We start from the raw sequence: 15,945 nt of genomic DNA on the forward strand, positions 1-15,945 counted from the left end.
TGAAGTTGAGTGTTTCCCTTCCCTTTTGTATTTTTTTGGGGTTATTTTGTGTGTTGCATTTCCCTGTCATTTGTATTAAGGCCTGATGGAGACTCCTGTTCGTCCTTCCTTATGGAGGAACAGGTTGTCTCAGTCCTGACATTAGTACCAGGGTCCTATAGGGCGAGATAGGACATTAGGTATTCCTGTGTATGAACTCACCTACCTCTGGGGTCTGTTCATACTGGTAGTTAGTCAGGACTTTGATTAGGGTTTTACTAGGAGGTGTCCATCTCCTTTCTCTAGTTTCCAGGCCTTATTCTCTCACCCCTTTACCTCCTATGTTCGGTGTGGTGTTTCCCTCCCACACCCGAACAAGACAAGGATCCGGCAGGCTGTTATAGGGACCAGCAGAGATCCGTCCACAACCCAGCAAATATATTGAAAATCAGCTTTGTGTGCAACTAGCCTAGATAGAAATACAAAAGATCTGGGCCAGCAGTTTGTGACCTTCCACCATATTGTGCTAATTAGGTTACCAGGGTTATGGATTTAGCCCACCCACTGGTGAGATATTCTTAGTTGAGCAGATGAAGTGACAAGACCTACATGTGCAAGCTCCTGCAAAATAGGCCAAGGGACAACCATAGAAGGTCTAAAACCACCAAGTCTGTGCACTGGATTTAGACTTTAAGGTAATTTATAATTTATGGCCACCGACTTTACTGCATGTGGAAAGGGTTAATTGCCTCTGGTATCAACCACACGTTGAGACAGACTGGCTATCCGGATCTAAGATCTGTATCGCTCCGACTGGATTCTGCAGAAAGAGTTAATAAGAACAGAATTGCAGTTGTGCTTATCAAGGAAAGTTGTAAAGGGTTTAGAGTGAGTCTCAGGAACTACTACTACCATCATTGCTGCTGCCCATACACAGTAACTGGAAAAATTAAGCTCTGTGATATAACTCAGGACATTACCAGTTGCTGCTACTTGTACTGCAACTCTCATCATCTACTCAGTAAAGAGAAAATATGGTATAATTGCAACCAAACGGGCTTGGTCATTGACTCCACCATCTTTCCGCCGGCCCTTGCATCTGCCCTTGTGCCATCTACCTAACGCCAAGGACATCCCAATCAACACCAGGCAGGAGGCCCCAAAAGCTCCAGGGTGTACCCCGGGGGAAGAAAGGGTGCACCCTCCATTCACTGCATGGCCCAGATGAGGACAGCCACAGTGGACTGTGAGTACTACTTCCACCATCATAGCCGTTATCACTCCTCTCATCATCTCCTCCCCTCCGGGTCGCTGCATATTGCTTCAGATTTTGCTAAGCAGCAACATTGCCATCCTTCTCCAAAGTTTCTGTCATTTCTTTTAAACTGAGTTGCAATACCAGACACTGCCATGAACAAGAGTGGTGCTGTTACTGAAAACAGTATCTTGGGGAATGTATCTCACACTGGCATGACGTGAGATATGTATGATGCCCCCATGTAAATCTGCAAAAAAAGAGGGTTAGTCAGCACCTCCCAGTGCGCAGGTGCACGCCGCCATGGCAAAGACCTAGAGGAAAAAAAGGGAGACAATGCGGCAGCACTCTGCAAATCAGACAAAGTACAACAATGCTTACAAAAATTATGGTGCTAATACTACGCTTATTTATAAAAGCGAGATGCTTGGTCAATGCATTTTGTACAAAACCATCTAAGCCCGTATGCCAAACGTCAAGGCGATCTCTGTTACACGGGTCCTAACACTAAATACTACCTGTTATGCGCCATAATGACCGCCATAAAATTCAGGGAGTGTTGGACCCACATGCATGTTGGATCCACTCTGCCTTTTTCCGTTTTTTGTGCCAAAAATGGCCTCCATTACAAGGGATGCAGGTACCAACATGCATGCTGAGCCCACTCTATACCCTTCCTGGTGCTAGACAGCTTCCAATGAATGCAGTGAGAGCAGGCCACAGCTTTATACTGAAAATAATTAAAATCAGCCTATGGGGCAGACAGGCTAATCAGGAGTGCACGACTCGCTGGAGTGCACCTGCGCACTGGGAGGTGCTGACTAACCCTCTTTTTTTGCAGATTTACAATGCTGGAGATGTGGCACTCCAGCGAGTCGTGCACTCCTGATTAGCCTGTCTGCCCCATAGGCTGATTTTAATTATTTTCAGTATAAAGCTGTGGCCTGCTCTCACTGCATTCATTGGAAGCTGTCTAGCACCAGGAAGGGTATAGAGTGGGCTCAGCATGCATGTTGGTACCTGCATCCCTTGTAATGGAGGCCATTTTTGGCACAAAAAACGGAAAAAGGCAGAGTGGATCCAACATGCATGTGGGTCCAACACTCCCTGAATTTTATGGCGGTCATTATGGCGCATAACAGGTAGTATTTAGTGTTAGGACCCGTGTAACAGAGATCGCCTTGACGTTTGGCATACGGGCTTAGATGGTTTTGTACAAAATGCATTGACCAAGCATCTCGCTTTTATAAATAAGCGTAGTATTAGCACCATAATTTTTGTAAGCATTGTTGTACTTTGTCTGATTTGCAGAGTGCTGCCGCATTGTCTCCTTTTTTTCCTCTGATGCCCCCATGTAGTCATGGTCAATGGATTTGCACTGGCACTGGTGAAGTAAATATCCACAATGAAGAATACGTGTCACCCAGAATTATGATGTCACAGTCTACACAAACATAACAGAAATATATATTTTTTATTGATTATTATTTATGAAAAAACATTGATAATGCAAATTGCCGATAATATATCTATTATACAATCCACTGCACACATTAATGTGGTTGCGTCTTGTTTAGAACCAGGGTATTTTGAGCTAACAAAGGTGGTCCCTTATTGAGGACTTTCATCTGTGAGTCATTGTGGTAACAGAGGGCTTCTCTTGTGCTGGAGGACCCGGGATTTCTCATATTTCATGAACAGCCATCAGTTTCAATAAGAACTGTGTAATACTTTTTTTCACCTGCGGTGGCACTGCAGGGTAAATTGAATACTTGCTGTGGGACACCTGAAGCTTTTTGTTAGGACACTTAAACCCTACAACCTTTTTAATGTGACAGTGTATAGATTGTGTAAGGCTATCTGTGTAGTATAGAATAACAGTATGTTTTTACAGTGTATAGACCCAGTTTTTACTAATGCCCATTATATTTATCAGTCACTAAGCAGTTGTATGACATTACAAAAAGGGTCCTTTTTACCCCCCAGAAACAGGGGTACTCTTGTCCATAGGCTACATCTGGTATTGGAGATATGGATATTGTATTCAACTGAAATGGACTGAGCTACAATACCAGATTTGTTGATTTCTAATGTTAATCTGTTTTCCCTTATTCCTGTCAGCAGCACAATAATGGAATGTTTCTGCCCCTGTATACTAGTAGGACATTTGGAATTTTTAATTTCATCAAATTACTAAATAATTTTAGACCTCTGAACCTATATAATGATACCTACCGACTCCTACCATGTTGTTAAAAAGAAATAAAATACTTAAGAAGGGAAACTTGTGCTGCTGTTAGGACTAAGGGAATACAGATTAATTAATTAGTAATTTGATTAAATTAAAAATTCCATCTGTCCTACTATTAAACAGGGGCAGAAATACCCCATTATTGTGCTGCTGATTATGACCGAAGGGAAATGGCCACGCACAAGAGAGGCGCTGTTTCTTGTGCAAGCCCTTTAAAGCCAGTGCTAAACTAGGACACCTGCAATTGTCAGATTAGATTGCTGTGATAATTCAGTTGCAATTTTCCCTGCCCGTCCTACGTTAGAAGTGACTGGGGAATACTGTGCACTCGCTGCACATTGTGGACAAATTTTTATATCAATAAATAATAATAAACTGGGCCAATAAAGCAATAAACTATGACAATTGGCCTCTTCTTTGCTGACCACCATTATTTTTTTTATTACATTTTTTATTTAGTAGATTTTATAGAAAACAAAGGTTAGAACTTACAGGAGAATAAACAGTTATCTTACATCGACAGTATGCACCCTGCGGATCTCCGGCTGTTGTGAAACTACTACTTCCAGCATGTCCTCTGAGGGTGGATTTCCAGTTTCTGTCAACTCTACTCTGATCAGTTATTTATGCCACACCCAGGAGGAGCTCACTGCATAGGAATTTATGATAAATCCCTTTGCGGTGAGCTCCCTCTAGTGGCAGCTGCAGGCACACAGAATTTTATCATGGCTGTGCAAAAGGAAGCAATGGATTTGGCACTGTGTATGCGAAAACCAGAGTGCCAACACTTTCACTTTGAAAGAGTTCTGGACCTATGCAGGATAAATAAAAATAAGTTTATAGCCATTGCCCTAGACTGCCACCATCAACCCCTGCACCATCTTAAACTATAAAATAACTACTGTAATTATATAATATTAAGCACTGACCACTAGGTCCCTCTAAACCCCAGGAATATTAGATATTGCCATATAATGACAATGACAAACATTTGTAAAGGGCTTTTCTCACAGGGGCTCAAAGCGCAGAGATTACTGTGTGGCTGGGGCGACTCCCTGGGAAGTCAATAGCGACCATATAGGAGCTCGACGCCAACATGCAACGTATATACAGTACAGACCAAAAGTTTGGACACACCTTCTCATTCAAAGAGTTTTCTTTATTTTCATGACTATGAAGGCATCAAAACTATGAATTAACACGTGGAATTATATACATAACAAACAAGTGTGAAACAACTGAAAATATGTCATATTCTAGGTTCTTCAAAGTAGCCACCTTTTGCTTTGATTACTGCTTTGCACACTCTTGGCATTCTCTTGATGAGATTCAAAAGGTAGTCCCCTGAAATGGTCTTCCAACAGTCTTGAAGGAGTTCCCAGAGATGCTTAACACTTGTTGGCCCTTTTGCCTTCACTCTGCGGTCCAGCTCGCCCAAAACCATCTCGATTGGGTTCAGGTCCGGTGACTGTGGAGGCCAGGTCATCTGGCACAGCACCCCATCACTCTCCTTCATGGTCAAATAGCCCTTACTTTCAAAGTTTTCCCAATTTTTCGGTTGACTGACTGACCTTAATTTCTTAAAGTAATGATGGCCACTCGTTTTTCTTTACTTAGCTGCTTTTTTCTTGCCATAATACAAATTCTAACAGTCTATTCAGTAGGACTATCAGCTGTGTATCCACCTGACTTCTCCTCAACGCAACTGATGGTCCCAACCCAATTTATAAGGCAAGAAATCCCACTTATTAAACCTGACAGGGCACACCTGTGAAGTGAAAACCATTTCAGGGGTCTGCCTCTTGAAGCTCATCAAGAGAATGCCAAGAGTGTGCAAAGCAGTAATCAAAGCAAAAGGTGGCTACTTTGAAGAACCTAGAATATGACATATTTTCAGTTGTTTCACACTTGTTTGTTATGTATATAATTCCACATGTGTTAATTCATAGTTTTGATGCCTTCAGTGTGAATCTACAATTTTCATAGTCATGAAAATAAAGAAAACTCTTTGAATGAGAAGGTGTGTCCAAACTTTTGGTCTGTACTGTACATATGAATAATGTACGGTATATCAATATTCAGCCCTTCATCAGACAGCCAGGAGTATGACAGGAATAACCCTAAACCACTCCATGTACAAATGTGTCATTGAAAGCCCCCATGAAACCCTGTATTTGCCCCTGGCCATTCTGGGAGTTGTAGTTATGAACAGCTGGTTGCAGATTACCATCCCAATGTCAATATGCATTGCATTCAATAGACATGAAATAAATAAGTTAAAGGTGACAATAAAAAACTGTGCATACATACATACATATAGTGTACTGTGTTATACAAGGCTTATAATACAGCTGGCGTAATGTCATACCACACAGCGGAGAGATCTATATGGTGGTCTACTTTACAAGGTATGTAAAAGCTGCCAGATCATGATCCAGGACGGGTGCCCTTTAAATGGGTTCATTTATGTGTGGCTCCTAAAGAGTTCAACACGTAATGCTGTGTGCCCACTTCACCATTAGGTGAGGTGGTGGTGATGACCAGGACCATATCAAGCTTTGGAGAGGTGGCTGAGATGACCAGGGACATATCAAGCTTCACGCAGGGCTCTAGGCATCTGTACATTATGATTCAGCACTCACATAATATGGCCTCACAGTACCCAAATAAAGGGTAAGTAATAGCGCAACCATCATGTTCATCAAAATTTAGGGTTATTTTCCAGGAAATAAATTTAGTAGACTCTATGAAGTAGGATTAGGAAGTATGCCCTAAATGAAGGCGACAGTAAGACATTTAGCCCATTTTCCATTCTATAATCCGGCCCCCGAGGTGACTCTCAGCATTTAATGGGGCATTCCTATCTTGTACTGTGATGGTATATCACTAGGATATGCTATTACTTTATGATCAGTGCGGCTTTGTCCTCATGGGCCTCCACCATTTCTGAGAATGTACAGGTCATGGCATTGGTTGGTTTAGAGCTGCATCCCGTTCTAGAGCTCCTGGCCACATGGCTGTGCAGGGTCCTGAGATAACCCCATTCACTTGTGCATGGCAAAATTGTAAAGGGGACACCAGGCCTCTGGCTCCTTCCTTCTCAGGATGGGGGCCCCCAGAGGTCAGGTCAATATGATATAACTTTTCAATATGGTATGGTAGATGTCCTTATTTAAAGTTCACCTGTCTCATTGCCCTTAAAACCTACCGCCCCCCATCCCTAAAAAAATTAAAAAAATTAGCATTTTTGTGGAAATGGCCTTTAATTACTTCTTTACTATCTTTATATGGTGACACCTCCTGGAGGTGCTTCAGTGATTTCAATGACCCTATAATTTGTAATACAAAACCAAGCACTAAAATTGAGTGGTCTAAAATGTGGGTGGACTCTGTCTATTAATTTGCTGTAAGATCAACCATGGGACGTTGATTAAACCACCAGTGATGTCACTGGTTTCCTATCATGCCGCATTCTTGTGATGTCAGAGATTCCTTGAAAAGCAGTTCACTATATTTATAATGATGTAACAGGCTCCCGCTGTGATCTTTGTCTAAACTCCCAGTGATGTCACTGGTTCCATGGAAATTGACATCATAGATTCCAACTACATTATTTGCTACATTCCCAGTGATGTCACTGGAGTCTTCTCTATTAACTGGCTATATTTCCAGTCACTTTACAGTCTCCTGGCGTGATAGCTGGCTGAACTCTCGGTGATGTCATTTATTGCTTGGGAATTCATTAACTGTATTCCAGTGATGTCGTTGGTTCCAAATGAATTGATATACTGTATCCCTATGATATCATCAGTTCCCTATAAATTCTTGGCTATGCTTTTGTATACCGTTGTATCTCTTTGCAGTCCCAGTGATTTCTTACGTCTGATCTGATGCACTAACAATGTTGTCTTCTTGAGTTCATTGTGGCTACTTTGCAATGATGTCACAGTGTCCTTGTGCCTCCTCAGTGATGTCACTATCAGCTTGCCAATTATGGGGGTGGCATTCCCAATAAAGTCTCCATGGCTTTATGCGTTGATGGGTTGCCTTCCGAGTGATGTCACAATGCCCTTGTGAATTATAGTGGGGTTGTATTCCCAGTGATGTCACCGAGCCCCACGCTTTGATAGGAGACCGTCTTAAGGATGTCACTATATCCATGTGAATAACGAGAACTGTATTCCCAATGATGTCACTGTGTCCTGGTGAACCGAACCCCCTCATTTACAGTGATCTAATCAGTCCATTGCATATTTATAAGCTGATGTCCACATAATGTCACTGGGTCCATGTGAACTGACAGGCTACGTTAACAGTGATATATAACATAACTTTCCAAGCCTATATAATGTCTTTCTCCACACTAGAATAAGCTGGGCATCTACAAGCAGAAGTGAATGCCGAGGTGAGGTAGCCTCACAAATTCTCCATTACAGTAAATGTGTGGAGTGCTGCATGGAAAACATATTAAAGATGCTCAGGCCGACAGAGTGGTCCTGAATACAATGCACCAAGGGTGACAGGCTGATACGGTATAAAGTGCATACAGTAGACTGAACAAACAGGACAATAGCGGAACAGCAACACAAGCACGTTCTGCAGTGCGCTGAAATCAGTTGAGCAGGGAGTAGGAGTTTGACATCTCGCTGGATGAGCTGGCTTGAGCTGAAGAAATGTTGTACACACCTACGAGAAGATGAAGATGGAATTAGTGATTTCAAAAACTCATACTGTATCTACAGTATCTATTGCAGAGGTACAGTAGCAATCAAAATGGGTTCCTTGTGCCTGAGGCGGCCAGTGTTACCTCTCCTACACTGGTAGACACTGGTAGATTTTGTGCTAGGGCCAAGGAGCTTTAGCCTCCTAACAGTCACATTAAAAAAATTGGAAAAACCCTCCCAAAAATGTAGATTTTTTAATATGTGTCTGCAGTAAACCTTGTTGGTGCACAACTCAGGGGACACTATTGCATTTTTATCCCCTTAGTGACATAATAAATTTTAGGCTACTTTCACATTAGCGTTTCTATTTTCCGGTATTGAGATCCGTCATAGGGTCTCAATACTGGAAGAAAAACGCTTCAGTTTTGTCCCCATTCATTGTCAATGTGGACAAAACTGAATAGAACGGAATGCTTCAAAATACATTACGTTCCGTTTCGTTGCGTTCCCATACCGGAGAGCAAACCGCAGCATGCTGCGGTTTTCTTTCCATCATGGGATGCGGAGCATGACCCACAATGCAAGTCAATGGGGACGGATCCGTTTTCTCTGACACAATCTGACACAATAGAAAATGGATCTGTCCCCCATTGTCTTTCATTGAACTTCATGACGGATCCGTCTAGGCTATGTTAAAGATAATACAACCGGATCCATTCATAACGGATGCAGATGGTTGTATTATCAGTAACGGAAGCGTTTTTGCTGAACCCTGCCGGATCCAGCAAAAACGCTAGTGTGAAAAGAGCCTTAGCCTTAAGGACCAATATTATTTCCCCCTTTGCATTCTGGCAGTTATAACTTTTACATTTTTTTCTTCCATTTTTTTTTATTTTGCAGGATAAGTTGGAGGTATTTTAGGAACCATTTTGGGGTATATATAGTGTAGTAAATAACTTTATTTTGTAACTTTCTAACTTTAGGGGGAAAGATAAAAAATCTGCAATTTTTACATTATTTTGTGAAATGTATTCACTGCATTCATTTTATTATGTGGGTCACTACAATGATGATGATGTCACATTTCTATATATTTTTTACTATTTTTCCTTTCCTCCTGCAGCCTGTCAGCTCTGCAACTGCTCCCTCTCCTCCTCCAGACTGAAGGGGAGGAGGGAGGGCAGCTGATTCAACTGCTCATATCTCTGGTTTGGTACCAGCTAGAGATGTGGGCTTTGTATTGTTTGAAAGCTGGCTTTCCAAGCTTTCAAACAATACCAGCATTATCTTCAGTACATGGCAAGACATCACTGTTAGAAATCGGGATGCAGTGAATAGACAAATTTATGGCTGCAGAATCTGCAACTTTTCTCTGCTCACGTCAGGTCTAAAAAAGTGGGCATGACATTCATCATTTTCTACGGCTGTTTTAGGCATAGAAAATGGTCTAAATGTAAGACTGCAAGGAAGCTGTCTTACATTTAGAAGCAGCGGTGGAACCCCCTATGTTCTGTATAGAAAATGTATACACAATATGGTAGAAAGGTATCTTTATAAGTTTCTGCTGTTTATTAACACTCACCTTTTCTAGCAAATAAATTGATAAATCCTTTTGAAAACACAGGATCTGAAGTACTGAGATTGGATGTCTGTAATAAGAGCAAATAATGAAAAAGATTAAAACCAGACATCGTTGCAGATGCTTCAGTACAATAAAAACCTCACTAAGCATTCTGAATTCTATTAACCTTATCATTACCCTTTTAGTATTCTAGTATTTTAGTGAAAAAAAGATAAGTGGATTGACATCAAATTGTCAATGGATCGTCATCAGGACCTGTGTGCAGAGTCCTGAAGACAGGAGAGAAGATAGTTAAGTTAATTTCCCCCTCTCACTCATAGAGAAAGCCTATGAGTCCTGCTTCTCCAAACACTAACCAAGGAAGCCTGTGAGTCCCGCTTCCTCCTCCCACTTATAAAGAAAGCATGTGAGTACTGCTTAACCCACCTACTCATAGAGAAAGCATGTGAGTCCCCCTTCCTCCTCCCACTTATAAAGAAAGCCTGTGAGTCCTGCTTCAGCCACCTACTCATAGAGAAAGCATGTGAGTCCCCCTTCCTCCTCCCACTTATAAAGAAAGCCTGTGAGTCCTGCTTCCCCCAAACACTAACCAAGGAAGCCTGTGAGTCCTGCCTCACTCAAACACTAACCTAGGAAGCATGTGAGTCCTGCCTCACTCAAACACTAACCTAGGAAGCATGTGAGTCCTGCTTCCCACACCCAGTCATAGAGAAAACCTGAGAGTCCTACTTCCCCCAGACACTAACAAAGGAAGCCTGTGAGTCTTGCTTCCCACTCATAAAGAAAGCTTGTGAGTCCTGTCTTCTCTGTCCACACAGAGAGAAAGCATTTGAATCCAGCTTCCCCCTCTTCACTCCTATAGAAAGCCTGTGAGTCCTACTTCCTACCAAATCTTACAAGCTCTCCATATGAGTGAACAGAGGAAGCAGGATTCACATGCTTTCTATAAGAGTCCTGGTAGCAGTTTTTTTGCATAAAAATACCTAATCAAATCATAGAAAACTATACGTTCATAAGCTCAGTGACTCCCCCTCTATCCTATTCTACCCTCAGGTAGGTGACATGACAGAGCTTCTCATATGATTGACAACCTCCCCCTTGTGAATATACAGTATGTACAGAGATAGCTGTCAATTACAGAGCGGCACCACCCATCGGACACTAGGAGAAGGGATTCAAATTCCAGATAATACTGACTTATTCCCCACAATGTGCTCATCTGCTCCTTTCTTTATGCTGCAATCAAATAGAGCAGTATGGTCATCCATCATCCAGGTTCACATTAAAGGGGTTATCATCTGAACAACCATTGTTTTAGAAAGAAGCTGGCTTGACAAGCAGCTGATCACTGCACATCCAACTTCTTCATCCCCTGGCGATCACCTGTTCTGGGTTAAAGCCTGATGGGAGGACCTGTTTGAAAGCTATGGACACCTGTTGTTCCATTATGTAATAACAATTATTTTGGTATTTAGTTTTAAGGAAAAATTCTCAACTACTTGTCTTCTGCAGCCTGCATGTGTTCACATAAGTTGCAGGCTGCTCGGTCCTGTTCAGAGTAAAATCCATCAGGCAAGCTCTCAGTAGCCTAATCTAATCTGTCAAAATAATGTTCGCTTAAAAGATTGTTCAGGGGACCATAATGAGGGGGGATACAACATGAACTATTAGAAAGCTTGTCTGATGGATTTCACTCAGAACAGGACTGAGCAGCCTGCAATGTATGTGAACATGTGCAGGCTGCAGACAGACAGAACGGTTTGGAAATTGTAAGTTAGAGCTAACTACAAAAATATTTCATCAAGTAAAAAATATGATGCAATGGTGTCCATAACCTTTAAAATGGTTTTGCACTACTATCCTCAGGATGGACCATCAATACAGGTATCTGATCTGTGGGGGTTTGACACCCTGCACTCATGCCGATCAACTGTTCAGGGCAGACCCACACAGCAGTGTCCACTGTGTGCATAGACAAAGAGGGTTACTGCAGCATTCACTTCCGTAATGGACGGAGATGTGCAGTTTTGGCACCAGAGCTACTGCATAACAGCTGATTGGTGGAGGTGCGGGACGTCAAACCCAGATACTGTTGAGGATAGGACAATAGTATAACAGTACCAGAATTAGAATAAGTTACCTGACTTTTAGTTTTAAGGAAAGTTTCCATACCTTTGTCTGCTGTGAAGACCATCTGGAGACTGAGAATCTGCTCAACAATGCGTCTCGTACCTAAGTTTTTTCACAAACGAGAAAAGTTTGGTATTAGATTGTTTTATTAGTACATAAGATTGAAGAATGTTTGATTGGTAGGGGTCCAAACCCCCCAGCCCCCCACTGATGAGCAGGATGAAGGGACCTCAACTACTTCACTCACAGCAATGTCCACACATGCGTAGCTGTGCCTGGTGCTGCAGTTCAGCGCATTCAGGTGAAGGCGCTTCATTGTAGTATTATGTGCTGTTTTTGCATATATTTTTGTGATATGTTCGTTGCCCAATTGAAATCAATGAAGTGGTGACATCTGTTGCTTCTACTAGAGGGCTGAGCAGTAGATGACTAATATTTATGTCAGTCATAGTCCGAGCCATATACAGTATAACTGCATGTAGTACACCGCCTACTGGGGGCATCTAGCAATAAATAAAAAAAATCTAAAGTTGTATTTTGGAAGAATAAATGCTGGTGTTCTCATCCTTAGTCTAGAATATTATTGGGTGCCTAAACTGGTTCTGCACCACTTTAGTATGGACAACCAAAGTCAGACGATGGTCCACCAGAAGCAATGATTCTTAGGGCATGTCCTATACAGATATTGTATTAATTAAAGATTATGTGTGAATTAACCCAGAAGAAATTGAGCCTAGCTGCAGGTGATAGCTCTATAGTCTCCATCAAATAGGGTTGTCTTCTTCTGGACCTTTGTGGTTTGAGTCTGGGTTCATGACTGAATTCTCTGATGGGTCATTCTGACCCTGTGCACAACTGTTACTGCAGTGCTCACATTAGAAGATCCTATATGATGCCACATGGACATTTAGGGTCCTCTCCTAGATAAATGATGTAAAGCTACTTTTAGAGAGGAACATATGCTAAAAATGACTAGGCTTTGTAAGGATTATTGTAGAAATCTTTCCGGGTTACCTTTTTGTCCATTAAACATCCAAACAGCAGGATAAATAATCCCTAAAAGACAAAAAGAAAAGCAGATGATAGAGATCTGTGATGTCATATACCATGTTATTATTTAAGGGCTGTAATTTGCATTCATAAGGTCCAGTCCAGTTAGGAAATTCCCATTTTGTTTAGCTGGTCCCCAATATGGATCATTAGACAACACCCATTCATATCAATAGACCATCCATGTAATGTATGATCCTCCAAATCCTCCTCAACTCATGCACGTGAACAGGGTTCCTCTAGCCTTGTTCTCATGCACTGGAAAATTTCCATCTGATAAGGATTAGCACGACTGAACGAACATGGGGGTAATCTTTCTGCCAATCTGCACACACATCAGCAAATCAGTGGTGGAAATCTGAGGGTACATCCTCGGATTTCTGTTGCGGAAGTAAAGGTTGAATTTTAAATCGGATGCGTGAACATAACCTAAGGAGTATACGTTCAGGCTTTTACACGGATTCCAGAAACATCACCTCCCAGTCTATTCATCTACCTATTTACAGCCCAAAGTGGGGAGGACAATGAGCACAGGAGTAAGCTCCTCCCAGGGCCCCTAAGCCAGAGGAGTCCATAGGCCATCCATTACGACAATAATGCTGATTGGACAGTTACTTCTAAATTGCTCTGCCCAATCATAGAGAGAAATACGCAGCCTTACAGTTACAACATCAGTGTTCGCCCCACCTCCTCCCTGTTCTCATTTCTATGATCAGCACAAGGAGGAAAGATAAAAGTTAAAGCCTGCAGAGTTGAGTAACCACTGTACCCAATGTACCGTATGCAAGATTAACCCTTCAACTGTTCTTCACCAAGCATATTAACATGACCCTTTCACTGCTTAAGACCACTAGAGATCCTTACATTACCCCTTCACTGCCCTAGACCACCAGGGATTCTAACATTAATCCCTTCACTGCCCCAGAGTACCAGGTATACTAACATTAGCCCCTTCATTGTCTTAGACCACAAGGGATCCTTAGATTAACCACTGCACTGTTCAAGACAGCAATGAAAACTGAAATTAACCATTAACAGTCATAAACGACCAGCTATACTGTAGGTGAAGTTTTGCACCAAGGCCAATGAGCCATTAGCTATGCCCCTGATGAAAAGTTTTGTCCACTTCTGTGATAGACCCTACTCTTCAAGAGACATTGAGGGAAAGATTTGAGTAGAAACTTTCTTCTTACCTGGAGGGCATTCAGTGCTGAGAAGATCCCATGGATCGCCACAGTGTTGCTGAACAGTGTTCCTATTCCAAAGCCCCAAGTGAGTCCGAGAAGTGGAGTTAGGATCAATATACATTTTGTGATATGATTTAAACTGCTCTTCTCCTCTTTTTTTGGCCTGTCACCTACAGAAGGTCTGAGGACTTTTATGATCACCACAAACAGTGTAATGAAATTCACAAGTAAAATGGTGAGTGCCGGTATAATAAAAGCAAGAAATGTGTTGCTATCTTCCACTTTGAGCCAGCATGCGTTTTCTCTGGTGTATTTTTTGCTGGGCTGGGTGACCGCTACTGTTATCACCGAAATAATGATAGGACATCCGTAACCTAAGAAGAATGAGATACCCATCATGACCGTCTTGCTTAAGTCATGGAACACACACATAAGACGATAGAAAAGGATCAGCCCCATAGTTAGCATCCAGAAAAAAGTGCACAGGTAAAAGACATGTGTGAAAAAAGTGGCTGCCACACAAACATCTCCCTTTCCACTTTCAGACATGACGCCACCAATGATAAACCAGATGTCGGCCATCAGGAGCGTCACAGCAATGTTCATGATGCAAATGTGACGCATATAGGAAGTCTTATTCTTGGTTACAGATTTCCAGATCGTAGCCTCGAGTATGATGCAGATGACCAGACTTAAGATGGAGATGCCCAACCCAAAATAGGAAATATACGTCAATATTTTTTCTTTCGCTGGTTCAATGTAGGACATAAGAATGGAAAATGAAGTCAGGTGATCACAGACGCATGTCACCATGGTGCTGTCACTATTGTTCTGAGGACGGCAGCCGCTACTGTCCCAGTTCTGGATGGTAAAATTCCAGAAAACACATGTTGCTTTATTCAATGTCTCGTTACTCTTTTTGAAATCCATCCCAATCTTGAAGCTGGTGAAGTTTGCTGTCACCGTCGTAGTCATGACGAGTCCATTGATTTCCCCCTGCGTAGAGGAGTTACTACCATTTGTTTTTAAAATGTCTTTCAATGTGGCATACGCAACGCTTATGATGGTGGCATTTTGTGGGAGACTGTCTAGGGTTGTTCTATTAATCTGAACATTTCCCGTTAAGTTGTCTGTTAGGCCAGAGTTGAAATCTGCCAAGTAATTGGTCGACAATTTACTTATAATGTTGCCGAATAACTGAATATTGCTGTTATTTGTAATTTTTATTGATCCGTTGATCGAAAGCTTTCCTGCAAATTGCTCTACAGACAGGAGAATACTGGAGCTCTCTGCAATCCTGTTACTATCTGAAAACTGATTCCAGGTTGTCGGATTTCCCACGATGATGTCGACGGTCTGAAGAAAATCCTGAAAGGAACAACGGCATAGGAATGTTAATTCACCAGTAAGGACCATTATATCAGTGCATAATTAGATGAAAGCAAGGACTTCCATAGGTTGTACATACGTATTGGCAGACCATGCTGTGGGGACCTTGGAGAGAGTGGGTCCAGACCTGGTTTGTCCCATCTACTTTGATACTGGTGGGTGAGAACCTATGAAATCACTTTATTTACATTTGACCCACTCACACGTGTTTAGACTTGTAAGACTGTTTATTTCCAAATGGCCACTAGGACCAATACTGTCTCTTGATTGACACGTGTTGTTAGCTTTAGTAACTAAAAATTAACATTTATTATTTATAATTAAAATGGTATTCTAGAACTATGTAGATTAAAACTATCAGCCTATCTGCACTGCCTCTAGTGTAGTGTTTCCCAACCAGTGTGCCCCCAGCTGTTGCAAAACTACATCTCCCAGCATGCCCGCACAGCCAAAGGCTG

At 41.9% G+C, this 15,945-nt stretch overlaps 1 protein-coding gene across 3 annotated transcripts in view; it reads right to left on the reverse strand.

Annotated features, from left to right (window-relative positions):
* Positions 1-5,538: 5,538 nt before the first annotated feature.
* The window catches only part of LOC120997281 (adhesion G protein-coupled receptor F5-like), a 214,151-nt gene continuing 203,744 nt past the window's right edge, over positions 5,539-15,945 (reverse strand). For all 3 annotated transcript variants that reach the window (XM_040427309.1, XM_040427307.1, XM_040427308.1), the window contains exons 17-21: positions 14,105-15,466; positions 12,876-12,917; positions 11,904-11,963; positions 9,732-9,798; positions 5,539-8,171 (exon numbers count right to left, since the gene is read on the reverse strand). In XM_040427309.1, coding sequence (XP_040283243.1) covers positions 8,098-8,171; positions 9,732-9,798; positions 11,904-11,963; positions 12,876-12,917; positions 14,105-15,466 — 1,605 coding nt within the window. In that variant the 3' untranslated portion in view covers positions 5,539-8,097. The remainder of the gene's footprint in view (positions 8,172-9,731; positions 9,799-11,903; positions 11,964-12,875; positions 12,918-14,104; positions 15,467-15,945) is intronic.

This window comes from Bufo bufo, chromosome 4 (assembly GCF_905171765.1).
Source record: "Bufo bufo chromosome 4, aBufBuf1.1, whole genome shotgun sequence".
NCBI lineage: Eukaryota > Metazoa > Chordata > Amphibia > Anura > Bufonidae > Bufo > Bufo bufo.